This window comes from Manacus candei, unplaced genomic scaffold, assembly GCF_025592945.1.
Source record: "Manacus candei isolate 608988 ecotype Guabito, Panama unplaced genomic scaffold, ASM2559294v1 h1tg000076l, whole genome shotgun sequence".
Lineage (NCBI taxonomy): Eukaryota > Metazoa > Chordata > Aves > Passeriformes > Pipridae > Manacus > Manacus candei.
Genome location: NW_026138124.1, coordinates 3,788,082 through 3,813,674, shown reverse-complemented (window position 1 = coordinate 3,813,674; position 25,593 = coordinate 3,788,082). Strand labels below are relative to the sequence as shown.

Genomic DNA, 25,593 nt, shown 5'->3' with positions numbered 1-25,593 from the left:
TTGAAGGTTTATTATTAACCTAATAAAACTTCTTTTGGAGGTTAATTTTAACAGACTTCTGTGTCTGCTGAAGAGACGTCCCCTGTTGAGTACTGGGTGTCCAGTCCTGTCCGGCTGCTTGGGGGCAGGTGATGTTTAGCAGGGCAGGGGTGTTTGGACAAGCTCCGGTGCCCAGGAGACGTGCTTGGGCTTGCAGGTCTTGGCTGGCCGTTGCTCCTGTGAGGTGGAAGGGCCTGGGGACGAGGGGCAAGGGTGAGCTCCCCACTTCCCAGGGGCAGCCCCCGGCTGGGGCAGCGCTGCCAGCCCAGGACGTGGCAGGCAGCAGGGACACCTGCCTGTCCAGAGACCCCCAGGGTTGGGGGTGCTGGTCCCCACCCACCAGCACAGAAGCTGTTGTCCCACACTGGCCAGGGCCATCCCCCCACCTTGCTCCACCTCCAACCCCAGTCACCCCATCTGACAGTGCTCCTGCTCCATCCTGTTTCTGCCTCCTTCATCCCACCCCAGCCCCCTCCCCAGCATACAACCAGTACCCCCTCCCTCTGGTCTTGTGCCTTGATAGGGACGTACCCATCTCACCCTGTGCCCTGTTCACAACAGGAGGCTGGTCCTTCTGGCCCTTAGAGGTATGGCTACTGCTGCCCAGCAGCTTGGTCACACTAGGCTGGGAAGGAGAGAGCAGCTGGTTGCAACATGTGGCCCAACACATCATCCCCTAGCAACCCTCCCAAGCCAGCTCTCCCTGGGGCAGCTGAAAGCACAAATTCCCCCTGGATACCCAGCCTCACTCTCCCAGCCTCAGTCACCCCTGTCATGTCCATGCCTTTGCCTTCCTTACCTTGTTGGGGGGTGCTGTCAGGCCCTGTGGTCGGGTGTTGTTCCAGGGGGAAGCCTGGACGCGCTGCACCAAGTGGCTGATCCTCTGATGGTCCCCAGTGCTCTGCAGCACGCGGGCGATCCTGCCACTGGCCACCGTTCTCCTGTGGGATGGTTCCAGGATTGATCAGTGCTCAGCACAGGGGAGTGCAAAGAGGGCTTTAAAACCCTCCAGACCTCGGGCAAGCACTGATTCCCCACAGTCCTCCCTCTGCTCCCCTGCACTGCTCAGGCCCACAGGGCCCCTCTGCCCCCATGCAGGGAAAAGCTCTCCTTGCTAGGGCAGGGCTATCCTGCACCCCAGGAGCCAGGGCTGTGTCCTCAGGCCCCCTACCTTTGGGTGGGCTGTGGGTCCTTGCTGGGGGGCATCGGCTGAAAATATGGGAGTGTCTCAGGATACCTGGGGAGGGCAGAAACCACGTGTTGGTGACAGGGGACAAATAACCCACTCTTGCTTGGGGCAGTACCCCAAAACCCACAGCCTTGTAGCCCAGAGCACCCCTTGCCTGTAGTCCTTGGGGATGAGCACCCACAAACTCTCTTGATGGGCAGGGCTGAGGAGGGGTCTCAGTAGGGTCAGACCCTCCCAAGCAGACACCCTCACCCCTGTGCCTGGCACAGCAGGTCACCCCTGGCAGCCATTGAGCCCCATCCCACTCACACAGCCCCCCCAAAGCAGAGGGGATACTCACGGGCCAGGAACCTGCGTTTTGACCGGGCGGTCACAGGACAGGCACGTGAAAGGGACTGGCAGCTGCCTAAGGAGGGGGAGACAAAAGGGCTGGCTGAGCTCCTGGGGGGACACAGCCCTGCCCACCCGCAGGCAGCGGCTCGCTGGCAGCAGCAAGGTGCTGGGCACGGCACTGCAGGGAGTCACGGCGTCTGCAGGGCCAACCGGGGCTGTGGGGCCTGGTTTCTCCCCATTCCCCAACCCACTGGCTGGTGCCAGCTGAAGGGCACAGGGCCCACGCTGCCATCCCAAGCAGCCCTTGCACTGCTTGCAGCCCTTCAGCAGCACTAATGACCCCCCTGTGCCTGGCCAGGAGGGCAGGGCACCACCCAGCCCTGGGGCGCTGCGTGTCACACCCCTGCCAGGGGCAGGAGTGCCCATCTCCCAGCCTTGCTTCTGGAAGCCTTTGCAGCCACAGCCCACTGTGCTTTGGGAGGGCTCTGTCCCAAAGCTGCCCCCTCCTTCTGCCTCCTTTCCTGTGCAGAACCTGCTGCTGGTGGAAGGAGAAGGTGCAGCTGCTTCATCAGCATCGCCACAGTTCCTTTGGTGGCTAAATTGGTGCAGTGCCAGGGTACCACGTGGGCACTGTCTGGGACAGCTGGAGGGAACAGCACCATCGCTGTCCCCAAAGCCATTGCCATCCCCATCCCACTCACTTCCTCAGCCCAGCGGCACTGTCAGCCATCATCTTCTTCTCAAGCTCCCTGATGCTCTTCTTCCAGGTCTCCTCCATCTTCTCATGGAAAGCCTTCAGCTCCCCACGATCCAGCTGTGGACAGGTGCACACCCTCAGCCAGCTGCCCTGGCATGGGACATGGCTGTCTCCAGGGAAAATCCAGGAGTGGGGGACCCTCAGAGGGATGCTGCCTCTGGCTGCTAAGACTCAAAGGTGCCAGTTTTGCACACTGGGGACGAGCCACTCCTCACCTTGTTTTCTATCCTGTGGCTGAGCTTCTCCTGCAGCTCGTTCCAGTGTTCATTCTGTCCCAACACCTGACTTTGCATCTTCCGCAGCCTCTGATCCAGCCGCTCCATGTTTGCCTCAAACTGGGTGCAATTGACTTTGCTGCCCAAGGCATTTTTGTCCGCTTTCTAGCAGAGGAGAAAGGCAGGAGTGAAGAGGGGAAAGGGTTGAGGAATGACAGGCAGGGCCAGGGCATGTCAGGGGCAGAGGGAGAAGCACTCCCTCTGTACCATCGTGCCCCTTTCAGGGCAGGGTGGCCCCATTCACCCCATCACCCCCCTGGGGTTGTTCCCATCCGTGGAGGGACAAGGGACCTGCACTTGGTCTGGAAATCCTCTCTCTCCCAGGCCACTTCTACCACCCATGCGCCAAAGCACAAGGGGCACTTGTCACCCTGTCCAGGAAGCCCTGGGCTGGCACAGAGGGCCCTCAAGACTGTACCACATCCATTGCTGTCAACATGTTCTGCAACATTTTCTGCTCATCTGCTTTCTCCTTCTGCAGTTTCTCCAAGGACTGGAATAGCACCTTTCAACATAGAAAGCATCCCATGACATGGCAGCAGGGTCAGAGCTACCTCCTGGTCAACTGAGCAGCCCCTGCTCCCCCTACCCAAAATCCTCTGGGAAACGCCCTCGGAACCCCCTCAGGGCTGTGAGCAGGTCAGCAGGGGGACAGATTCCTTGTGGGCCCCCGCCTGGAGTGTGCCTGAGGGATGCTCTGACCCCACAGGAATTTCAGCCACCAACCTCAATAGCTTTCTGCTTTTCCTCACAGTCCTTCTGGAGGTTCCCTGAGACCAAGCTGAGCTCCTCACAGTCCCCTTGAATCTTCCTGACCTTGTCCTCCATGTGCTGCAGGAGCTGCTGGTCCTGCTCCAGGGAGGAAGAAAAGATGATGCTTAGCAAGGGGGGTCTCGTTCCACGAGTCCTCAGTGTCAAGAGGACATTTGCACAAGGCTTTAATTTCCTTCCATGCTGCTGACTGGTCCAAGCCAGTCTGGGGGCAGTGAGGGGCTCCCCAACATTTTACAGCAAAGCACAGTCAACCAGGGAATGCCATCAGCCCACTCCCAAGTCCCCTGTGATGCCAATTCCCTACCTGGCTCCTTTGCTTTATGATGTTCTCCACCTTGCCCACAGCTGTCTGCCGGGACTGCAGGGAGTCCACGTCCTCCTTGAGTTTCTCACAGCACTTGACAAGCTCCCTCAAAAACACTCTGATGTTGAAGGTGCAGTTGGAACACTCTGGCTCCTCCATCTCTGTCTCCTCCTGCAGAGCCCCTGTTATCTCCCCCAGCTCACCCAGCTGCAGGAAGGGCAGAAGGAATCCGCTCAGAGATGGGATGGATGCAGCCAGCACACCTGGGTGCTGTGGGGCTTGATGGCCCCATCCAGCTGGGGGATGTGGCTGGAACCCCATCAGGACCCCTCCACTGAGCCAGCGGGTGGTGGGAGTGCTCCCCCAGCACCTCACCTGAGCATTCATCTGGTTGGTTGCCTCAGTCATCTGGTTGGTTGCCTCGTTCACCATCTCTTCCAGCATGACATTCCTCATCTCCTGCTGCTCCTCCATCTTCTTGAGTTCAATCTTTGTCTCCTGCAGCACGGACCTGGCCAGCGAGATGGGGCAGGGGCTGGCTTAGCCTCCCCAGGGCTGGTTGGGCAATGTCCCTTACCCCCAAACCAAGATGCTCTCAAATCCTCTGGGCTGTCTTGCAGCCCTATAAGGTAGTAAACCCTTTCCTCTCCTCTTACTCCACTTGTTGAGTGATCTGCTCACTGATCTCTTCTTTCCACTTCACTGCATCCTCCCTCAGCTTTCTCATGTCGTCCTCCATCTTCTTCATCTGGAAAGGACAATGGTGGCAGACTCAGGGCAGAACCAGGGCCTCACACCCTGTCCCCGGCCCAACCCCAAATCCCCAGCTCAGGCAACCACACTCAAATATCCCACAAGAGCCCAAAGGTGACACCAGCCAGTGGCTCACCCATGCAAATGTCTCTCTCATCTTCTCTGCCATGTTGGACTGTGTTGTCTTAATCATGCCGATCTCCTCGCAAAGATTCTGGTAGTCAGCCATGAACTGGGAGAAAGGGGTGGTGGGGGTGAGTCCCAGGGGAGGGTCCTTGGGGACCTGCAGGGCCTTCCCCCTGCCGTGGTGTGCCCAGCACAGGGGACAGTGCAGGTCAGGCTCAGCCAGGCTGGCAGGTCACTGCAGGCAGCACTCTCCATGCATCCAGCAGGGCCAGGGCTGCTGAGCCTGCGGCCGGCAGAGCCGAGGCCACTGGCTGCTGCCTCAGAGCCACAAGTGTCTGACAGCAGCAGTTCACCTGATAATACTCTTCCTGGAGCCTCTTTATGTCCTCTGCCATGTGGGACTGTAGGAGAAAGGGGAGTCAGAGATGAGCCTCTGGGGAGTGTCCCTGGGGAACACAACCTTCACCCTCACTGTGGTCTGCACAAACCTGCATCTCCAGGATCTTTCTGATGTCCTTTGACACTTGGGAATGTTCAGCCTTTATCCCACTAATCTCCTGAGAAACAGTTTAGGCAAAAAGGGTTGTTCAAGGTTAGCCCTTGTCAGCAAGTGGCCCGAGACCCTCAGCCCTGCCCTGGGGAGCCCATGGCACAGGCAGGGTCAGCAGGCAGAGCCCCAGTGCCGCCTGCCCGAGCCAGGCTCTGTGCCAGAGCACTGAAGCCCATCCCAAGGGCCAGCAAGCTCTGCCAGCGGCCCAAGCGCTGCCTGGGCAGCAAGGGCAGAGTCAAGCACTGCTGAGGAAGTGGGGAGGGACTGACTGGTGGGGGAGCACCAGGGGCTCTGGGAAGAGCCACTACCTCAGACATGAGTTTCTTATAGGATTCCATGTCCTGTTTCATTTGTTTTACGTCAGCAGCCAACTCAGCCAGTGAGGGGCCACTCAGCTCGCCCGTCCACGGCTCCTGGGCTGTCAGGTACTGCATGTCCAGGTGCCCCAGCACGGCCTGCAGCAGTTTCCTCATGGCTGCAAAGTGGATGGCTCCACTCTGGGGCATCCCGATGGCGAGATCCAGCAGCTGGGAGAGGCTGAGAGTGTCCAAGGGAGTCGCCATGTCTGCAAAGACAGCCTTCCTGCCCAGACAGGATCTGCCAGGGATGAGCAAAAGGGATGGTAAAAGGGATGACCAATAGGGTGGATAAAATGGTTGAGCAAAACAGTTAATCAATCGTATCAGCAAAAGCAATGAAGAAGCGGGTCAGTCGCCAGAAGGCTCCTTCCTCCTTCCTCGGCCCTCGAAGGACTGGGGCCTGCGCTGCACGTGCCCCTCTTCATCACAGCTCCCGTTGCCAGGCAACGGCCCCCCCTGACCTGCAGGACACAGTGGGTCACAGAGCCATGGAGACATGAGGTCACAGAGTCATGAGGTCATAGAGCCATGGAAAGGTTTGGGCTTGAAGGGACCTTAATGCTCATCTCATTTCAACCCCTGACAGAGACAGAAATAATGACACCTTCCAGTAGCCCAGGTTGCTCCAAGCCCCATCCAACCTGGCCTTGAACACTTTCAGGGATGGGGCAACCACCCTCACAGGGAAGAATTTCTTCCCTGTATCCCATCCAACCCTGCCCTTGGGCAGTAGGAAGCTCTTGGCCCATGTCCTGTCACTCAAGACTGTCTCAGTTTAAGGAGACTGAAGAGTTTTGCTAAGGAGGATGAGTTACGAGGTAGACCAAACTGCTCTCTCTCAGCAATTGTAAATCCGAAATTAAGAGGCTCCAACCGAGGAAGTATGGAAAAAAAGAAGAAATAACAACCCTTTATTAAAGAATATATGTATATTGGCAAAAACAGCAAAAGAACACAGAAACAACTAAACAATAATCCTGTACCCAAAAGTCCACTTCAAAAAGGAAACAGTCTGATACTTCTCTGTCCTCTAGTGCAATTCCAATCACGGGCTCTGTTGGGTCACTGGAGGAGCAGAGCCTGCAGTGCTCAGTGTTGGTTGGCAGGAGGAGCTGTTGGGCTCTGGGAGCCCCAGATCGCGGGAGAAGCCAAAAATGGAGATTCCCCCCCTCACACAGGAGGGGAAGGGGAAAAGGGGAAAGAAGGGCGGTTTCTTTCCCATTAAACTCATGCTGTCTGCAGCTGGCTGTAGCCAGGACTCCTCCCTTTGGTTGATGAGCACAAACTCTCCGATGAAAACTGAGCAGATTCTGGCTGGAGGACAGCCAGATGACCAGGTCAAGAGCAAAACGGCCTCAGAGCTTTTCCAACACACACAACCCTTGCCCCCGTTAAGGCAGAAAGTGAAGTGCCCCTATCCAAGGAGAGGAGGGGAGAAAAACTCCTCACCCCCTCCCCAGCCTTAGAGAGGGCTGTCAGCCTGGAACGTAGTTCTGCCAGCCAGCTCCTTTGTGTAGGTCAATCACCTAAGGCAGAAAACTGTCCTTCCCATTCAACATCCCTCCCCCACATTGCAGCAGTGGAAAGAAAATCCCCGTTTGTTTTTTTAGAACAGGTAAACCCATGACAAAGGCCCTTGTCCAAAGTCATTCTCCAGCTGTCTTGGAGCCCCTTTGGTCACTGAAACATGTCCAAAGCTCTTCCAGGAAAGAAGGGAGTCCATTATTGTTCATTTATTCAGTTTAAGACTTGAGTTACAGCTAAGTCAGTTCCTCATCCTTCAAGGATCCTCCTCAGCCTTTCTCCTTCCTCCTGTCTCTCTGCCACCAGGCTTAGCACATTGTGGCCCAGGGTCAGGACTTGAGGCCAGTGCTGGAGGGTGGACAGTGGGTGTTGAAGGGAAGAACTTAATTTTTTTTCTATCACAGTCTCGGGGGACATTGGCAGGAGAAATCATTTCACTGGCTTCTTCATGGATTGTAAAGCTGACATAAAACCTCACTTGGAGCAAGTTGTACAAAGGCTTCACCCACGGAGACTCTTTGCCCTGAAGTCCAGAGGAGAAAGGATTCTATACCTCAACAACCCAATAGCTCACACAAGTGCTCACAGGGCTCCTCCTGCACCTCCTCAAAGAGGAACAGAACCCCATTGCTTCAGTGGCTCCAAAGCAGATCTTGGGTTTGCTGTGCAAAAACCACACAGTGACCAAAGTGTGAAGCCCAGGGGAAAAGAGCAGGTTTGGCCATTGTCTCACAGGGACTGAGCTCCACGGTGCCTCTGCCCAGGTGCTGCTCTGGGGATCCCTCTGTTGGTGAGGAACAGACACGAATGAACTCTTTGCATTTCATCTGTGGTTTTGTGGGGGTTCCTGTGTCCTGCCCGGGCCAACTCACACTGACAGTTCAGTGGCACAGCAAAACCAGGCTTATTCCCTGCTCCACAACGCAAGAAGAAACCAAGAGCTGAGTGTGAGTTGCCTTGAAACAGAACAAGAAACTGTCACAGGTTTCCCAGAGAAAAGTGTGGCTGCCCCATCCCTGAAAGGGTTCAAGGCCAGGTTGGATGGGGCTTGGAACAACCTGGGCTACTGGAAGGTGTCATTATTTCTGTCTCTGGCAGGGGTTGAAATGAGATAAACATTAAGGTCCCTTCAGCCCAAACCTTTCCATGACTCTATGACCTCATTACTCTATGAACTCATGACTCTATGACCTCATGTCTCCATGGCTCTGTGACCCACTGTGGCCTGGGGGTGTTGTGGGTCCGTTGCCTGGCAACGGGAGCTGTGATGAAGAGGGGCACGTGCAGCGCAGGCCCCAGTCCTTCGAGGGCCGAGGAAGGAGGAAGGAGCCTTCTGGCGACTGACCCGCTTCCTCACCGCTTTTGCTGATACGATTGATTAACTGTTTTGCTCAACCATTTTATCCACCCTATTGGTCATCCCTTTTACCATCCCTTTTGCTCATCCCTGGCAGATCCTGTCTGGGCAGGAAGGCTGTCTTTGCAGACATGGCGACTCCCTTGGACACTCTCAGCCTCTCCCAGCTGCTGGATCTCGCCATCGGGATGCCCCAGAATGGAGCCGTCCACTTTGCGGCCATGAGGAAACTGCTGCAGGCCGTGCTGGGGCACCTGGACGTGCAGTACCTGACAGCCCAGGAGCCGTGGACGGGCGAGCTGAGTGGCCCCTCACTGGCTGAGTTGGCCACTGATGTAAAACAAATGAAACAGGACATGGAATCCTATAAGAAACTCATATCTGAGGTAGTGGCTCTTCCCAGAGCCCCTGGTGCTCCCCCACCAGTCAGTCCCTCCCCACTTCCTCAGCAGTGCTTGACTCTGCCCTCACTGCCCAGGCAGCGCTTGGGCTGCTGGCAGAGCTTCCTGGCCCTTGGGATGGGCTTCAGTGCTCTGGCACAGAGCCTGGCTCGGGCAGGGGGCACTGGGGCTCTCCCTGCTGACCCTGCCTGTGCCATGGGCTCCCCAGGGGAGGGCTGGGGGTCTTGGGGGACTCACCCCCGAGAACCCTTTTTCCTAGACTGTCTCTCAGGCTCTACACGAGGAGAGTGGTGAGGCCAAAGATGTGTCCAGGGTCCAGGAAGCACAGGTTTGTGGAGATCACAGTGAGGGTGAAGGTCGCGTTCCTCAGGGACACTGCCCAGGGGCTCATCTCTGACACCCCTTTTTCCTCAGCCCCAAAGAGCAGAGGACATGAAGGTCCAGGAGGTCCAGGACGTCCAGGAGGTCCAGGAGGTCCAGAAGATCCAGCAGGAGCTTGACCAGGTGAACTGCTGCTGTCAGACACTTGTTGCTCTGAGGCAGCAGCCAGTGGCCTCGGCTGTGCCGGCCGCAGGCTCAGCAGCCCTGGCCCTGCTGGATGCATGGAGAGTGCTGCCCGCAGTGCCCTGCCAGCCTGGCTGAACCTGACCTGCACTGTCCCCTGTGCTGGGCACACCACGGCAGGGGGAAGGTCCTGCAGGTCCCCAGGGACCCTCCCCTGGGACTCACCCCCACCACCCCTCTCTCCTAGGCCATGGCTAACTGCCAGGATCTTCGGGAGGAGATTGGCGTGATTAAGACAACACAGTCCCACATGGCAGAGAAGATGAGAGAGATGCTTTTATCAGTGAGCTTCTGGGTGGTGTCACCTTTGGGCTCTTGTGGGGCACTTGAGTGTGGCTCCCTGAGCTGGGGATTTGGGGTCAAGCCAGGGACAGGGTGTGGGGCCCTTGGTCTGCCCTTGCAGCTGAAGGGCCCTCATGCTGGGACAACACGAGGTCCATGACCTGAGTCTGCCACCACTGCCCTTCCCAGATGAAGAGGATGGAGGATGACATCAGAAAGCTGAGGGCGGATATGACGAAGTGGAAAGAAGAGACCAATGAGCAGATCACTCAACAACTGGAGTAAGAGGACAGAAGAGAGTTTTGTGCTCTGTAGGGCTTCACAGAAGCCCAGAGGGTCTGGGAGCATCCTGATTTGGGGGTAAGGGACATTGCCCAACCAGCCCTGGGGAGGTTAAGCCAGCCCCTGCCCCCATCTTGCTGGCCAGGTCCGTGCTGCAGGAGACAAAGAGTGAACTCAAGAAGATGGAGGAGCAGCAGGAGATGAGGAATGCCATGCTGGAGCAGCTGGTGACTGAGACGACCAACCAGATGCAGGAGAAGGTGAGGTGCTGGGGGAGCACTCCCCCCACCCGCCAGCTCAGTGGAGGGGTCCTGACGGGGCTCCAGCCACATTCCAAATCTGGCTGGGGCCATCGAGTCCCACGGCACCCAGGTGTGCTGGTTGCATCCATCCCATCTCTGAGCGGATTCCTTCTGCCCTTCCTGCAGCTGGGCGAGCTGGAGGAGGCAATGGGCACGGTGCAGGAGGAGCAGGAGGAGGAGATGGAAAAGGCAGCGTGCTCCAACTGCACCTTTGACTACAAAGAGCTTTTGGGGGAGCTCGTCCAGCGCTGTGAGAAACTCGAGGAGGAGGTGGACTCCCTGGAGTCACGGCAGATAGTTGTGGGCAAGGTGGAGAACATCATAAAGCAAAGGAGCCAGGTAGGGAATTGGCATCACAGGGGACTTGGGAGTGGGCTGATGGCATTCCCTGGCTGGCTGTGCTTTGCTGTAAAATGTTGGGGAGCCCCTCACTACCCCCAGACTGACTTGGACCAGTCAGCAGCATGGAAGGAAATTAAAGCCTGGGTGCAAATGTCCTGTTGACACTGAGGACTCGTGGAACCAGATTCCCCTTGCTAAGCATCATCTTTTTTTCCTCCCTGGAACAGGACCAGCAGCTCCTGCAGCACATGGAGGACATGGAGGACAGGGTCAGGAAGATTCAAGGGGACTGTGAGGAGCTCAGCTTGGTCTCAGGGAACCTCCAGAAGGACTGTGAGGAAAAGCAGAAAGCTATTGAGGTGGGTGGCTGAAATTCCTGTGGAGTCAGAGCATCCCTCAGGCACACTCCAGGCAGGGGACCACAAGGAATCTGTCCCCCTGCCAACCTGCTCACAACCCTGAGTGGGTTCCAAGGGCGTTTCCCAGAGGATTTTGGGTAGGGGGAGCAGGGGCTGCTCAGCTGACCAGGAGGCAGCTCCAGCCCTGCTGCCATGTCATGGGATGCTTTCTGTGTTGAAAGATGCTGTTCCAGTCCTTGGAGAGGCTGAAGAAGGAGAAGACAGCTGAGGAGATCATGTTGACAGCAATGGACATGGTAGAGTCTCGAGGGCCCTCTGTGCCAGCCCAGGGCTTCCTGGGTAGGGTGACAAGTGCCCCTTGTGCTTTGGGGGCTGTTTGGCAAAAGTGGTCTGGGAGAGGGAGGATTTCCAGACCAAGTGCAGGTCCCTTGTCCCTCCACGGGTGGGAACAACCCCATGGGGGTGATGGGTTGAATGGGGCCACCCTGCCCTGAAAGGGGCACGATGGTACAGAGGGAGTGCTTCTCCCTCTGCCCCTGACACACCCCGGCCCTGCCTGTCATTCTTCAACACCTTTCCCTCTGCTCTCCTGCCTTTCCCCTCTGCCAGAAATCTGCCTTGGGTAGCAAAGTCAGTTGCACCCAGTTTGAGGCGAGCATGGAGCGGCTGGATCAGAGGCTGCAGAAGATGCAAAGTCAGGTGTTGGGACAGAATGAACACTGGAACGAACTGCAGGAGAAGCTCAGCCACAGGATAGAAAACAAGGTGAGGAGTGGCTCATCTGCAGTGTGCAAAACTGGTACCTTTGAGTCTTGGCAGCCTGAGGCAGCATCCCTCTGAGGGTCCCCCACTCCTGGATTTTCCCTGGAGACAGCCATGTCCCATGCCAGGGCAGCTGGCTGAGGGTGTGCACCTGTCCACAGCTGGATCGTGGGGAGCTGAAGGCTTTCCATGAGCAGATGGAGGAGACCTGGAAGAAGAGCATCAAGGAGCTCGAGACCAAGATGGCAGAGAGTGACAGCGCTGCTGGGCTGAGGAAGTGAGTGGGATGGGGATGGCAATGGCTTTGGGGACAGCAATGGTGCTGTTCCCTCCAGCTGTCCCAGACAGTGCCCACGTGGTACCCTGGCACTGCACCAATTTAGCCACCAAACAAACCGTGGCGATGCTGATGAAGCAGCTGCACCTTCTCCTTCCACCAGCAGCAGGTTCTGCACAGGAAAGGAGACATGAGGAGGGGGCAGCTGCGGGACAGAGCCCTCCCAAAGCAAAGTGGGCTGTGGCTGCAAAGGCTTCCAGAAGCAAGGCTGGGAGATGGGCACTCCTGCCCCTGGCAGGGGTGTGACACGCAGCGCCCCAGGGCTGGGTGGTGCCCTGCCCTCCTGGCCAGGCACAGGGGGGTCATTAGTGCTGCTGAAGGGCTGCAAGCAGTGCAAGGGCTGCTTGGGATGGCAGCGTGGGCCCTGTGCCCTTCAGCTGGCACCAGCCAGTGGGTTGGGGAATGGGGAGAAACCAGGCCCCACAGCCCCGGTTGGCCCTGCAGACGCCGTGACTCCCTGCAGTGCCGTGCCCAGCACCTTGCTGCTGCCAGCGAGCCACTGCCTGCGGGTGGGCAGGGCTGTGTCCCCCCAGGAGCTCAGCCAACCCTTTTGTCTCCCCCTCCTTAGGCAGCTGCCAGTCCCTTTCACGTGCCTGTCCTGTGACCGCCCAGTCAAAACGCAGGTTCCTGGCCCGTGAGTATCACCTCTGCTTTGGGGGGGCTGTGTGAGTGGGATGGGGCTCAATGGCTGCCAGGGGTGACCTGCTGTGCCAGGCACAGGGGTGAGGGTGTCTGCTTGGGAGGGTCTGACCCTGCTGAGCCTCCTCTTCAGCCCTGCCCATCAGGACAGTTTGTGAGGCCTTGTCCCCAAGGGCTGCCGGCAGCCCCTCAGGCATGCGTTGTTTGTCCCCTGTCACCAACCTGTGGTTTCTGCTCTCCCCAGGTATCCTGAGACACTCCCATATTTTCAACCACTGCCCCCCATCAAGGATGCACAACACAGCCAAAGGTAGGAGACCTGAGGACACAGCCCTGGCTCCTGGGGAGAAGGATAGCTCTTCCCTGTCAAAGAGAGCTAAAGCTCTTCCTTGGGTGGGTGCAGAGGGCACTGGTGGGCCTGCTCAGTGCAGGGAAGCAGAGAGGGAACTGTGGAGGGCCAATGATTGCCCCAGGTCTGGCAGGCTTCATAGCCCCTCTTCCACTGCCATGTCTAGCCCAGGACTCTGCCTCAAGGTCTCTGAAGGCACATGGAAGGCGTTGTGTTTGGTCTCTGCCTGAGCTCAGGCTTGGGGTGGAGTAGGATGCCTCCTGTGAAAGCAATTCCCACAACCAAGTCCAGCTCCTGCCTGCTGCTGTCCTGTGCACAGGGACCTGCCATGGCCATGGCCAGCTCACCTGGCTGTGGGGAAACAAAGAGCAGATCCAGCCCCATGGGATGGGCTTGGGTGTCCTGCAGCAGGTGGAGGGAGCTGGGAGGGACACGTGCCACCAGGGAGCACCCCCTGGTCCCCTCCCTGCTGCAGGAGGGTGAAGCCCAGGATGCCACAGTGCCAGGCACTGAGCATCCCTGTGCCCATCCCACAGGAGAACAGCAATCACTGGCAGAATCTCCCGAGTGCCACCAATCACCATGGACTATCAGAGCAGCAGAAGCCCTGGGCAGCTCATCCAGGCTTCCCCCCTGAGAAGTGGGCGGCTGCAGGGCCTCGTGGCACTCCCCAGCAAGGTAGGGAAGGCACAGACACAGCAGGTGTGACTGAGGCTGGGAGGGTGAGGCTGAGTATGCAGGGGGAATCTGTGCCTTCAGTTGCCCCAGGGAGAGCTGAGTTGGGAGGGTTGCTGGGGGATGATGAGTTAGGCTCCATGTTGCAACCAGCTGCTCTCTCCTTCCCAGACTAGTGTGACCAAGCTGCTGGGCAGGAGCAGCAAAATCCTCCAAGGCTGGGAGGACCAGCCTCTTACAATGGACAGGGCAGATGGTGAGCTGTGTATGGCCCTTTCAGTGTACCATGTTGTGGGTGGTAGGGGGTTGTCTGCTGGGGAGAGGGTAGGCGGGCAAGCAGGGATATGTGTGCAGAACTGGGCAGGCTGGCATGGAGGGCAGGGGTGGGATGAAGGAGGCAGAAACAGGATGGAGTAGGAGGACTGGCAGGTGGCATGACTGGGGTTGGAGGTGGAGCAAGGTGGGGGGATGACCCTGGCCAGTGTGGGACAACAGCTTGTGTGCTGGTGGGTGGGGACCAGCACCCCAAACCCTGGGGGTCTCTGGACAGGCAGGTGTCCCTGCTGCCTGCCACGTCCTGGGCTGGCAGCGCTGCCCCAGCCGGAGACTGCCCCTGGGAAGTGGGGAACTCACCCTTCCCCCTCGTCCCCAGGCCCTTCCACCTCACGGGACCACAGGCCAGCCACGACCCACAGCCACGTCTCCTGGGCACCAGAGCTTGTCCTGCCACCTCTGCTCCGCTAGACATCACCTGCCCCCAAGGAGCCGGACAGGACTGGGTGCCCAGTGCTCAATAAGGAACGTCTTGTCAGCAGACACAGAAGTGTGTTAAAATTACCCTCCAGAAGATGAATTTTTGGTTTTTATTAGGGTAATAAAAAACCTTCAAAATGCAGACAAAACTTGGTCCCACCAGCCCCTCTCTTCCTCAGGCTCCCTGATGCTCCTCAACCTTTCTCCTCCCTCCTGTCTCTCTGCCACCAGGCTGAGCACATCGGGCCCTGTGGCCAGGACTTGAGGATGGCCCTGGTCCCATGGAGCCTTGTGGGGCATCTCTGAGGATCTGGGGCCTGCTGTGGCTGGGAAGCCACAGGCACATCCCCGGAGAGCCTGGCTGGCACTGCTGGGGCTGCTGGTCTCGAAGGCTGCCTGAAATCCTTCCAGCCGGCCCGGACAGCCCCTCAGGAGCAGGGCTGAGCCATGCCCGAGTGCCAGCCCCGATGGCAGGGCCCAGCAGAGCTGTGCCTTCATCTGGGCACTGGCAGATTCCAAGCTCATCTGCCCGCTTCCTCCTGCGGTCCCTTTCTCGAGGGGCAGCAGCAGGGGCTGGTCCACAGGGTTTCCTCTCCCCGGGGCGGGCAGCCCCTTGCCCAGCTGTCCCTCTCGGGCCCCCTCTGCAGAGCTGCTTTCCAGCCGGGCACCCCCGGCGTGTCCCGGAGCCCGGCGCTGATCCTGCCCAGGCCCGGCGGGGCCCTGCGGCCGGGCCGGGCCATCCCGGGCAGGAGCAGCCCCCGAGGTGTGGGGACACACAGGCACAGGGGGACACGGGGAACCCACGCCGGGCACGGGTCCCTCCTGTCCCCACTCCCGCACAGCCGCGCCCTGTCCCAGCGGAGGAAGGACATGAGCCCACAGCACTGTCTCGGCTGTGCTGGGGAACTGATATTGCAGGGATGCTCGTCACTGGGTTGTGGCAATAAAATGTTGCTGAAAATGTTGCAAATTACGCAGAAATGACAGTTGATGGAATGTAGAGAGCTCAAAGACAATTTAAGGTGACCCAGTCCTGTTTAGGGTCTCTGTGGGTGCCTAAAGTAACAAGTTCCACCTCTGTGACTACCTTAAATAACAATTTGTTTTTCTTATGAATATGTGTATCTCTGGCTAATAAATACACTCACCCTCTTGAGCCATGCATGCACTTAATTCGAACTATTCCTGGTGCAGCCAGGGCCATAGTTCTGCTCTATAATAAAGTAGTGCTTGCTCCCTAATACTACATTGGTGTTAGGGAGCTTTATACCCAAATTTCAATGACAGCTACACCCTTACCATCCTCTCTCCTGGAACCGGGCCAGGGTTAGGGATGGTTCAGGGCTTTTTCCCACCCAGAGCTGGCTGTACACAAGCACACCACACCAGATGCCCATGGGATGCTACCTACTGGTTTTCTTCAGAGCACTCGCTGAAGCATTGGAGGGAGATTGCTTGAAGATGTTTAGGGTTTCTATATGCACACAGTGGCCTGGAGCAGCCAAAAGCAGCAGGGAAGCAAGGAGCAGAAGGCACTGGGCTGCTAGAAAGGGACAAGACAGAGAAAAGATGAAACAGGGCCCTCCCTGCAGAGAGTCTGGACATCCCATGGCTCCAGCACCACAGTTAACACGACCCTGTGAGGTGCAGGAGAGCACCAAGAATGCTGGGCAGCATCAGGCTGCTTCCTGCAAGCCAGAAGGCTTGCCCAAGGGGTAGACAACCTTGCCTTTCCCCCTTGATCTGCTCCCGGCAAGTCAAGCACGGGGTGGTTTTGGGTGGAGCAAAGCACCCAACAACCAACTGAGCCAAGTTTCACTCCTGGCCCCTGGAGCAGCCCCTGGCTGGGGTGAGCCAGAAGGCAGGGGACAAGCTGCTGGTGCTCCCAGGAGGGCACTGGTGCCACTGCTCCCCATCAGTGTGCATGGAGCCTCTCCCTATTGCTGGGCTGCCCTACCTGTGCTCCCCCCACTGCTGGCAAGAATCCCCCCTCTTCCCAGCCCTGTACTCACCCATGGCTCCAGGTGGGAATGCTCTTGGATCATGATGTGGTTTGACCCAAGGCCAATTCCTTAAACCACCACAACTTTGTTCTAAGGTTGAGAGAAGTTTCACGCAGGCAAACAAACTCTGCATGGGGAAATTATATCAAAATTTATTGCTAACAGAATAAAAACTATAAAGTAATATATACAACAATCCTAACTATTTCTCCTATGATGATAAAACAATATATTTACAAACATCACCTCTTCCTCCCCCCATAAAGTCCAGGAGAAGAAGAAGTCTCTCCTTTACTCTCAGGACCACAGTTCTGTCACGGGTGACAGTGGGTCTGTCAGCACCTTGGCACATACTGATGAAGCAATAGATGTTGACCAGATCAAAGTATACCCCTGAGATGGACTGAAAGAGAGGACTGAAAATGGAGGCCCTGATCCTGACAACATACTGATGCATCCTGAAGAAGCTGTCCTGTGGGAACAGAGAACACTGTCTCATGAGAACAGGAGCACTGTCTCATGAGAACAAGGACCTGTTTTGAACGAGAGTGGTTGGGAAGAACATCAACATGAGAGAAAAATAAGAGCAGGTGCTCGGGACTGTTGTGGGAAAGAACTGGGCTGTTTTGAGAAAGAGCAAACTTGTTGTGAGAAAGTAGAGTTTAGAAAATGCACCTATTAGCTGTAAGAATTCTGGTGTGAAAGTTTGAACTGTCCTATCCGTGTGCATTACGTGTGTTCAAAAACTGTACTTAAGGGGCTGCACAGCAGCCCCAGGCGGTTGTCCCTGCTTTTTCCTTGGAATAAACTTTACTGGAACCTTTTTTGTGTCGCTTTAGCCGTTCCGACATTATCAGCGACACAGTTCCAATTCACAGTAGCTGGAAAATCTTCTCTCTCTCTCTTTATCAGAATGCAGGGGGGTCTACCCTCACCTCTCACCACTCGACCACACTACTGAGGGTTTTACCATGGGCTTCGAGGGAACACTCATGTCACCATGTCTTCACCACAGAGTACAGGGAGTTAAAGTTTAAAGTCTTTATTCTCTGCTTAGTGGAGGTTCCTTCCACGGGAAGTTTTGGGAGTCCCCCTAAGTCTGGGGGCCACCCTTCCCTGGGTCAAAAGGGTTCTGGGATTTTTGACTCAGTTCCTACCCCAGAATGCTTTCAGCAGACTTCTCTCTCTCTCTCTCTGCTCGGCAGAGGTTTGTTGCTGCTCTCTGCTTCAGCTGCTTTGGCTGCTGCGAACTCAGGGTCTGGCCATCCTGATCTAGCTCACAGGACACCTCCAGGCTCCCTCGGCCCGTCTCTGCTCCACACACCGAGTGCTGTTGCCGCTTTGGCATCATGGCTGCTACTCTAGCCTGTCCTGGGCTACTCCGTGACCGTCTGCTGCCACCGCCTCTCCAGGGTCATGGCCACCCCTCAGCCCATGCTGACATGGCTCCAGTCCCGTGCCTGCCTGCTGGGGACCTGGATCCAGCCCCTGACTGGCTTCTCGGGCCCCTGCACCTCCACCTCTCACTGGCAGTGGGGGGGCCGGCGCGGTCTTAGCCCAGCACCCGGCCCAGCTACAAAGCCATGCTGGGTTCCCCGGGCTAGGGCCAGGGGAAAAAAAAACCCCTGGCCCCCGTGGGGGCCCGCCAGCCCCTCTGCTGTCTCCTGCTTTTAATTCCAACTATGCCACAAGTTTCTTTTCCAGTTCCAGCAAATATGTAATTCTCCAGAGATGTTTCAAGCTTCCCACTGGCTCAGCACTGAAAATGCCACCCCTGGAACTAGCCTTCTTCCAGCTCCAGGAGGGGAAGGGCCTCAAACCACGACAGGGCACAGAGTTCTGGAGTAGCCGGTCGCACAGAGGCAGTGGGCAGGCTGAGTGGGTCCTTTGAATTAACTTCATCATGTTTTTATCTCCCCCCATACAGAGGACACCATCCACAGCCAAGGTCTCCAGCTGGAGTGGAATCTCCAATGAAAAAAGTGAAGGAGGAGAACCAAGTTTAATTTATGTTCTTAGTTCTTCATTCCTGTTCTTTAATAATGTTCTTATTTGTTCTTCTTTCCTGTTCCTCTTTCCTGTCTTATTTAATTGTTTTTTGTTCATTGCTCTTACTTCATGTTCTTCATTCATTGTTCACTTAATTTACCATTCCTAATTTATCTTCATACTATCTCTTGACAAACATTTCTGAATACTAAACAATAAGCTGACAAAACATAACTTGTAAAAAGTTGTACAAAGGTTTCACCCTGTAAGTGTAGATACCCTTCTGGAAGATTTGCAATGAGGAGACTAGGGCTTGTTTGGCTTAAGAACTCTTTCCTGCCTAAGAAGTACCTTTCTCAAAGGTAGTTGCATGGTTTTCCTTTTTCCCTTCTTTTTTCTGCTTTCCATAGAGGGCTGCAGGTTCTCTCTCTTTGGTATGAGGAGAGATAACCACTGAACACAACCACTGGTATCTCTGCTTTGAGAGCTTTTCAGTCCCTGGAATGGGATGAAGCCACATTAAGGAAAGCATAGGTTGCACATTAGGAAAAGCTTCTTCAATGAGAGAGTGGTTGTTCCCTGGAAGAGGCTCCCCAGAGAAAGTAGGAATGGCATCAAACCCGCCACAGTTCAGGGAGCATGTGGTTGGTGCTATTAGTCGCACGGTTTAGTTTCAGGCAGTCTTGAGAGGAGCAGGAGATGGATACCATGATCCTTATGGGTCCCTTCCAACTTGAGATCTATGCTTCTATGATAATAATTTCTCTACATTTTTAATCCCAGACAAATAAAATATTTCAGTTATTCAGAAACTTTAGAAAACACGCCTAGAACAAAAATTGAAAGAAGTCCTGCTTGCTCTATAGAATTGACTACAAGCAAAAACCTAAGTCCAGTCCCTGTTGCCTGCTTCTTTCAGCAACATTTTATTGCCACAACCTGGTGAGGAGCATCCCTGCAATATCAGTTCCCCAGCACAGCCGAGACAGTGCTGTGGGCTCATGTCCTTCCTCCGCTGGGACAGGGCGCGGCTGTGCGGGAGTGGGGACAGGAGGGCCCCGTGCCCGGCGTGGGTTCCCCGTGTCCCCCTGTGCCTGTGTGTCCCCCGCCTCGGGGGCTGCTCCTGCCCGGGATGGCCCGGCCCGGCCGCAGGGCCCCGCCGGGCCTGGGCAGGATCAGCGCCGGGCTCCGGGACACGCCGGGGGTGCCCGGCTGGAAAGCAGCTCTGCAGAGGGGGCCCGAGAGGGACGGCTGGGCAAGGGGCTGCCCGCCCCGGGGAGAGGAAACCCTGTGGGCCAGCCCCTGCTGCTGCCCCTCGAGAAAGGGACCGCAGGAGGAAGCGGGCAGATGAGCTTGGAATCTGCCAGTGCCCAGATGAAGGCACAGCTCTGCTGGGCCCTGCCATCGGGGCTGGCACTCGGGCATGGCTCAGCCCTGCTCCTGAGGGGCCATCCGGGCTGGCTGGAAGGATTTCAGGCACCCCCGAGACCAGCAGCCCCAGCAGTGCCAGCCAGGCTCTCCAGGGATGTGCCTGTGGCTTCCCAGCCCTCCGGGGCAGAGGGCTCTGCAGCCCCCGGGGCCTGAGCACACCCTGGGCTGCTCCTGGTTCCACAGCAGGCCCCAGACCCTCAGAGATGCCCCACATGGTGCCACGGGACCAGCTCTGGCCTCAAGTCCTGGCCACGGGGCACGATGTGCTCAGTCTGGTGGCAGAGAGACAGGAGGGAGGAGAAAGGTTGAGGAGCATCAGGGAGCCTGAGGAAGAGAGAGGCTGGTGGGAGCAGGCTATGTCTGCGTTTTTATTATTTCTTTATTAAATTAACCAACTCCTCAAATGCAATTCTCCTCTCTTCTTCGATGTCTATGTCGGAGTACCGGTTGTTCGCTCCTCTCTCTCTGTTTGGGGAAGGTGTTGTCTCACGGGCCGGGATGATCTTTATCTGGGTGAGCTGTGGTGCCCAGGTGACGTGCTTGGTCTTGCGGGTCTTGGCTGGCCGTTGCTCCTGTGAGGTGGAAGGGCCTGGGGACGAGGGGCAAGGGTGAGCTCCCCACTTCCCAGGGGCAGCCCCTGGCTGGAGCAGCGCTGCCAGCCCAGGACATGGCAGGCAGCAGGGACACCTGCCTGTCCAGAGACCCCCAGGGTTGGGAGTGCTGGTCCCCACCCACCAGCACAGAAACTGTTGTCCCACACTGACCCTGCTTGCTCCCTGACCCCCTCCCCAGCAGATGACCAGTTCCCTTTCCCTTCACCAGCCCATGCCCTGACAAGGCCATACCTGGCTCTTCCTGTGCACTGTCCACCGCAGGAGTCTGGTCCTTCTGGTCCGGGGAGTTGGGGCCAGAAGTGCCCACCACTATGGTCACGTTAGGCTGGGAAGGAGAGAGCAGCTGGTTGCAACACAGGGCCCAACCCATGATCCCCCAGCAACCCTCCCAACCCAGCTCTCCCTGGGGCACCTGAAGGCACAGATTCCCCTGCATACTCAGCCTCACCCTCCCAGCCTCAGTCACACCTGCTGTGTCTGTGCCTTCCCTACCTTGCTGGGGAGTGCTGTGATGCTCTTCAGCCGCACGTTGTTCCGGGGGGAAGCCTGGATGAGCTGCCTGGGGCTTCTGCTGCTCTGAGGGTTCCCGATGCTCGGGGCCAGTCGGGGGGAAGCCTGGATGAGCTGCCCAGGGCTTCTGCTGCTCTGAGGGTTCCCAATGCTCGGGGCCACTCGGGGGATCTTGCCATTGACCACTGTTCTCCTGTGGGATGGGCACAGGGATGCTCAGTGCCTGGCACCGTGGCATCCTGGGCTTCCCCCTCCTGCAGCAGGGAGGGGACCAGGGGGTGCTCCCTGGTGGCACGTGTCTCTACCAGCTCCCTCCACCTTCTGCAGGACACCCAAGCCCATCCCATGGGGCTGGATCTGCTCTTTGTTTCCCCACAGCCAGGTGAGCTGGCCATGGCCATGGCAGGTCCCTGTGCACAGGACAGCAGCAGGCAGGAGCGGGGCTTGGTTGTGGGAATTGCTTTCACAGGAGGCATCCTACTCCACCCCAAGCCTGAGCTCAGGCTGAGACCAGACAAAACTCATCACGTGTAGTTTCAGTGACCTTGAGACAGAGTCCTGGACTAGACATGGCAGTGGAAAGAGGGCAGTAAAACCCCCAGAGCTGGGGCAAACACTGACCTTCCACAGCCCTCCCTCTGCTCCCCTGCACTGCTCAGGCCCACAGGGCCACTCCGTCCCCATGCAGGGAAGAGCTCTCCTTGCTAGGGCAGGGCTATCCTGCACCCCAGAAGCCAGGGCTGTGTCCTCAGGTCCCCTACCTTTGGCTGTGTTTTGCATCCTTGATGGGGGGCAGTGGCTGCAAGTACGGGAGTGTCTCGGGTTTCCTGTGGAGGGCAGAAGCCACAGGTTGGTGACAGGGGACAAACAACTCACGCCTGCTGGGGGACAGTACCTCAAAACCCACAACCTTGTACATCACAGTTTCCCCTGTTGGCAGCCCTTGGGGACAAGGCCTCACGCTGCGTCCTGATGGGCAGGGCTGAGGAGGGGGCTCAGCAGGGTCAAACCCTCCCAAGCAGACACCCTCACCCCTGTGCTTGGCACAGCAGGTCACCCCTGGCAGCCATTGAGCCCCATCCCACTCACATAGCCCCCCAAAGCAGAGGTGATACTCACGGGCCAGGAACCTGCGTTTTGACCAGGCGGTCACAGGACAGGCACGTGAAAGGGACTGGCAGCTGCCTAAGGAGGGGGAGACAAAAGGGCTGGCTGAGCTCCTGGGGGGACACAGCCCTGCCCACCCACAGGCAGCGGCTCGCTGGCAGCAGCAAGGTGCTGGGCACGGCACTGCAGGGAGTCACGGCGTCTGCAGGGCCAACCGGGGCTGTGGGGCCTGGTTTCTCCCCATTCCCCAACCCACTGGCTGGTGCCAGCTGAAGGGCACAGGGCCCACACTGCCAGCCCAAGCAGCCCTTGCACTGCTTGCAGTGCTTCAGCAGCACTAATGACCCCCCTGTGCCTGGCCAGGAGGGCAGGGCACCACCCAGCCCTGGGGCACTGCGTGTCACACCCCTGCCAGGGGCAGGAGTGCCCATCTCCCAGCCTTGCTTCTGGAAGCCTTTGCAAAAACAGCCCACTTTGCTTTGGGAGGGCTCTGTCCCACAGCTGCCCCCTCCTTCTGCCTCCTTTTCTGTGCAGAACCTGCTGCTGGTGGAAGGAGAAGGTGCAGCTGCTTCATCAGCATCGCCACAGTTCCTTTGGTGGCTAAATTGGTGCAGTGCCAGGGTACCACGTGGGCACTGTCTGGGACAGCTGGAGGGAACAGCACCATTGCTGTCCCCAAAGCCATTGCCATCCCCATCCCACTCACTTCCTCAGCCCAGCAGCGCTGTCACTCTCTGCCATCTTCTTCTCAAGCTCTTTGATGCTCTTCTGCCAGATCTTCTCCATCTGCTTATGGAAAGGCTTCAGCTCCAGGCGATCCAGCTGTGGACAGGTGCACACCCTCAGCCAGTTGCCCCGGCATGGGACATGGCTGTCTCCAGGGAAGATCCAAGAGGGGGACCCTCAGAGGGATGCTGATTCAGGCTACCAAGTCCCAAAGGTGCATGAGAGGGATGAGACACCACTCACCTTGTTTTCCATCATGTTGCTGAGCTGCTGTTGCACCTCGTTCCATTGCTCATTCTGTCCCAACACCTGGCCCTGCATCTCCTGCATCCTCTTATCCAGCCGCTCCATGCTCGCCTCAAACTGGGTGCAACTGACTTTGCTACCCAAGGCAGATTTCTGGCAGAGGGGAAAGGCAGGAGTGAAGAGGGGAAAGGGTTGAGGAATGACAGGCAAGGCCGGGGTGTGTCAGGGGCAGAGGGAGAAGCACTCCCTCTGTACCCTCGTGCCCCTTTCAGGGCAGGGTGGCCCCGTTCACCCCATCACCCCCACAGGGTCGGTCCCACCAGACTGTACCATGTCCTTTGCCACCAACATGTTCTGCTCCTCTGCTTTGTCCTTCAGTGTCTCCAAGGACTGGAACAGCATCTTTCAACACAGAAAGCATCCCATGACATGGCAGCAGGGCTGGAGCTGCCTCCTGGTCAGCTGAGGACCCCCTGCTCCCCCTACCCAAAAGCCTCTGGGAAACGCCCTTGGAACCCCCTCACAGTTGTGAGCAGGTCAGCAGGGGGACAGATTCCTTGTGGGCCCCCGCCTGGAGTGTGCCTGGGAGATGCTCTGACTCCACAGGACTTTCAGCCACCCACCTCAATAGCTTTCTGCTTTTCCTCACAGTCCTTCTGGAGGTTCCCTGAGACCAAGCTGAGCTCCTCACAGTCCCCTTGAATCTTCCTGACCTGGTCCTCCATGTCCTCCATGTGCTGCAGGAGCTGCTGGTCCTGCTCCAGGGAGGAAGAAAAGATGATGCTTAGCAAGGGGAGTCTGGTTCCAGGAGTCCTCAGTGTCAACAGGACATTTGCACCCAGGCTTTAATTTCCTTCCATGCTGCTGACTGGTCCAAGCAGTGAAGGACACCCCAACATTTTACAGCAAAGCACAGTCAGCCAGGGAATGCCATCAGCCCACTCCCAAGTCCCCCGTGGTGCCAACTCCCTACCTGGTTCCTAGGCTTTGTGATTTTCTCCACCTTGCCCACAACTATCTGCCGTGACTGCAGGGAGTCCACCTCCTCCTCGAGTTTCTCACAGCGCTGGACGAGCTCCCCCAAAAGCTCTTTGTAGTCGAAGGTGCACCTGGAGCACGCTGCCTTCTCCTGCTCCTCCTGCACGATGCTTACTGTCTCCTCCAGCTCACCCAGCTGCAGGAAGGGCAGAAGGAATCTGCTCAGAGATGGGATGGATGCAACCAGCACACCTGGGTGCCGTGGGATTCGATGGCCCCATCCAGATGGGAAATGTGGCTGGAGCCCCATCAGGACCCCTCCACTGAGCTGGCGGGTAGTGGGAGTGCTCCCCCAGCACCTCACCTTCTCCTGCATCTGGTTGGTCGTCTCGGTCACCATCTGCTCCAGCATGGCATTCCTCATCTCCTGCTGCTCCTCCATCTTCTTCAGCTCACTCTTTGTCTCCTGCAGCACAGACCTGGCCAGCGAGATGGGGGCAGGGGCTGGCTTAGCCTCCCCAGCACTGCTTGGGCAATGTCCCTTACCCCCAAACCAGGATGCTCCCAGGCCCTCTGGGCTTCCTTGCTGCCCTACAGAGCACAAAACCCTCTCCCATCCTCTTACTCCAGTTGCTGAGTGATCTGCTCATTGGTCTCTTCTTTCCACTTGGTGATATCCTCCCTCAGCTTTCTGATGTCATCCTCCATCTTCTTCATCTGGGAAGGGCAGTGGTGGCAGACTCAGGGCACAGATCTCATGTTGTCCCAGCATGAGGGCCCTTCAGCTGCAAGGGCAGACCCAGGGCCCCACATCCCGTCCCTGTCTCGATCCCACATCCCCAACTCAGGCAGCCACACTCAAGCACCCCACAAAAGCCCAAAGGTGACACCAGCCAGCAGCTCACCAATGCAAGGGTCTCCTTCATCTTCTGAGCCATCTGGGACTGTGTCACTTTAATCACGCCAATCTCCTCCCGGAGATCCTGGTAGTCAGCCATGGCCTAGGAGAGAGGGGTGGTGGGGGTGAGTCCCAGGGGAGGGTCCCTGGGGACCTGCAGGACCTTCCCCCTGCCATGGTGTGTCCAGCACAGGGGACAGTGCAGGTCAGGCTCAGCCAGGCTGGCAGGGCACTGCGGGCAGCACTCTCCATGCATCCAGCAGGGCCAGGGCTGCTGAGCCTCTGACGGCAGCAGTTCACCTGGTCACGCTCCTCCATGATCTTCTTCATGTCCTCTGCCATGCGGGACTGTAGGAGAAAGGGGGGTCAGAGATGAGCCCCTGGGGAGTGTCCCTGGGGAACACGACCTTCACCCCCACTGTGATCTCCACAAACCTGCGCCCCTGGGATCCTTGACACATCTTTGGCCTCACCACTTTCCTCATCAAGAGCCTGAGAGAAAATCTAGGAAAAAGGGTTCTTGGGGGTGAGCCCCTGGGCTGCAAGTGCCCCGAGACCCCCAGCCCTGCCCTGGGGAGCCCATGGCACAGGCAGGGTCAGCAGGGAGAGCCCCAGTGCCCCCTGCCCGAGCCAGGCTCTGTGCCAGAGCACTGAAGCCCATCCCAAGGGCCAGGAAGAGCTGCCAGCGGCCCAAGCGCTGCCTG

The 25,593-nt window shown here is 57.5% G+C and overlaps 3 protein-coding genes across 8 annotated transcripts in view; 1 reads left to right on the top strand and 2 right to left on the bottom strand.

Annotated features, from left to right (window-relative positions):
- Window positions 1–25,593, bottom strand: part of LOC127480794 (glutamine-rich protein 2-like) — a 45,101-nt gene continuing 19,508 nt past the window's right edge. For 2 of the 5 annotated variants that reach the window (XM_051809298.1, XM_051809299.1), the window contains 15 exons: window positions 25,325–25,393; window positions 25,190–25,237; window positions 24,897–24,992; window positions 24,617–24,708; window positions 4,047–4,182; window positions 3,672–3,878; window positions 3,320–3,442; window positions 3,012–3,098; window positions 2,534–2,698; window positions 2,263–2,375; window positions 1,569–1,634; window positions 1,211–1,276; window positions 839–980; window positions 571–664; window positions 1–233 (listed from right to left, as the gene is read on the bottom strand). In XM_051809298.1, coding sequence (XP_051665258.1) covers window positions 136–233; window positions 571–664; window positions 839–980; window positions 1,211–1,276; window positions 1,569–1,634; window positions 2,263–2,375; window positions 2,534–2,698; window positions 3,012–3,098; window positions 3,320–3,442; window positions 3,672–3,878; window positions 4,047–4,182; window positions 24,617–24,708; window positions 24,897–24,992; window positions 25,190–25,237; window positions 25,325–25,393 — 1,602 coding nt within the window. In that variant the 3' untranslated portion in view covers window positions 1–135. Of the gene's footprint in view, window positions 234–570; window positions 665–838; window positions 981–1,210; window positions 1,277–1,568; window positions 1,635–2,262; window positions 2,376–2,533; window positions 2,699–3,011; window positions 3,099–3,319; window positions 3,443–3,671; window positions 3,879–4,046; window positions 4,183–4,327; window positions 4,420–4,560; window positions 4,657–4,903; window positions 4,952–5,038; window positions 5,108–5,408; window positions 5,889–24,616; window positions 24,709–24,896; window positions 24,993–25,189; window positions 25,238–25,324; window positions 25,394–25,593 lie in introns of those variants that run through there. The other 3 variants (XM_051809301.1, XM_051809296.1, XM_051809297.1) reach the window with 3 other exon arrangements.
- LOC127480795 (glutamine-rich protein 2-like) lies at window positions 8,230–14,556 on the top strand. Of its 2 annotated transcripts, none has more exons than XM_051809302.1 (16): window positions 8,230–8,726; window positions 9,001–9,069; window positions 9,156–9,245; window positions 9,493–9,588; window positions 9,777–9,868; window positions 10,015–10,129; window positions 10,298–10,510; window positions 10,741–10,872; window positions 11,094–11,168; window positions 11,482–11,637; window positions 11,796–11,911; window positions 12,540–12,605; window positions 12,855–12,920; window positions 13,496–13,637; window positions 13,806–13,899; window positions 14,287–14,556. In XM_051809302.1, the coding sequence occupies exons 1-16, from the start codon at window positions 8,472–8,474 to the stop codon at window positions 14,376–14,378; spliced, it is 1,869 nt and encodes a 622-aa protein (XP_051665262.1). In that variant the 5' UTR covers window positions 8,230–8,471; the 3' UTR covers window positions 14,379–14,556. The 2 variants fall into 2 exon arrangements, with proteins under 2 accessions (XP_051665262.1, XP_051665263.1); XM_051809303.1 differs by having other exon boundaries at window positions 8,231–8,726; window positions 13,806–13,890.
- The window catches only part of LOC127480792 (glutamine-rich protein 2-like), a 34,027-nt gene continuing 28,590 nt past the window's right edge, over window positions 20,157–25,593 (bottom strand). The window contains exon 16 of the mRNA XM_051809295.1: window positions 20,157–20,399. Within this exon, the coding sequence (XP_051665255.1) occupies window positions 20,182–20,399 (218 nt within the window). The 3' untranslated portion in view covers window positions 20,157–20,181. The remainder of the gene's footprint in view (window positions 20,400–25,593) is intronic.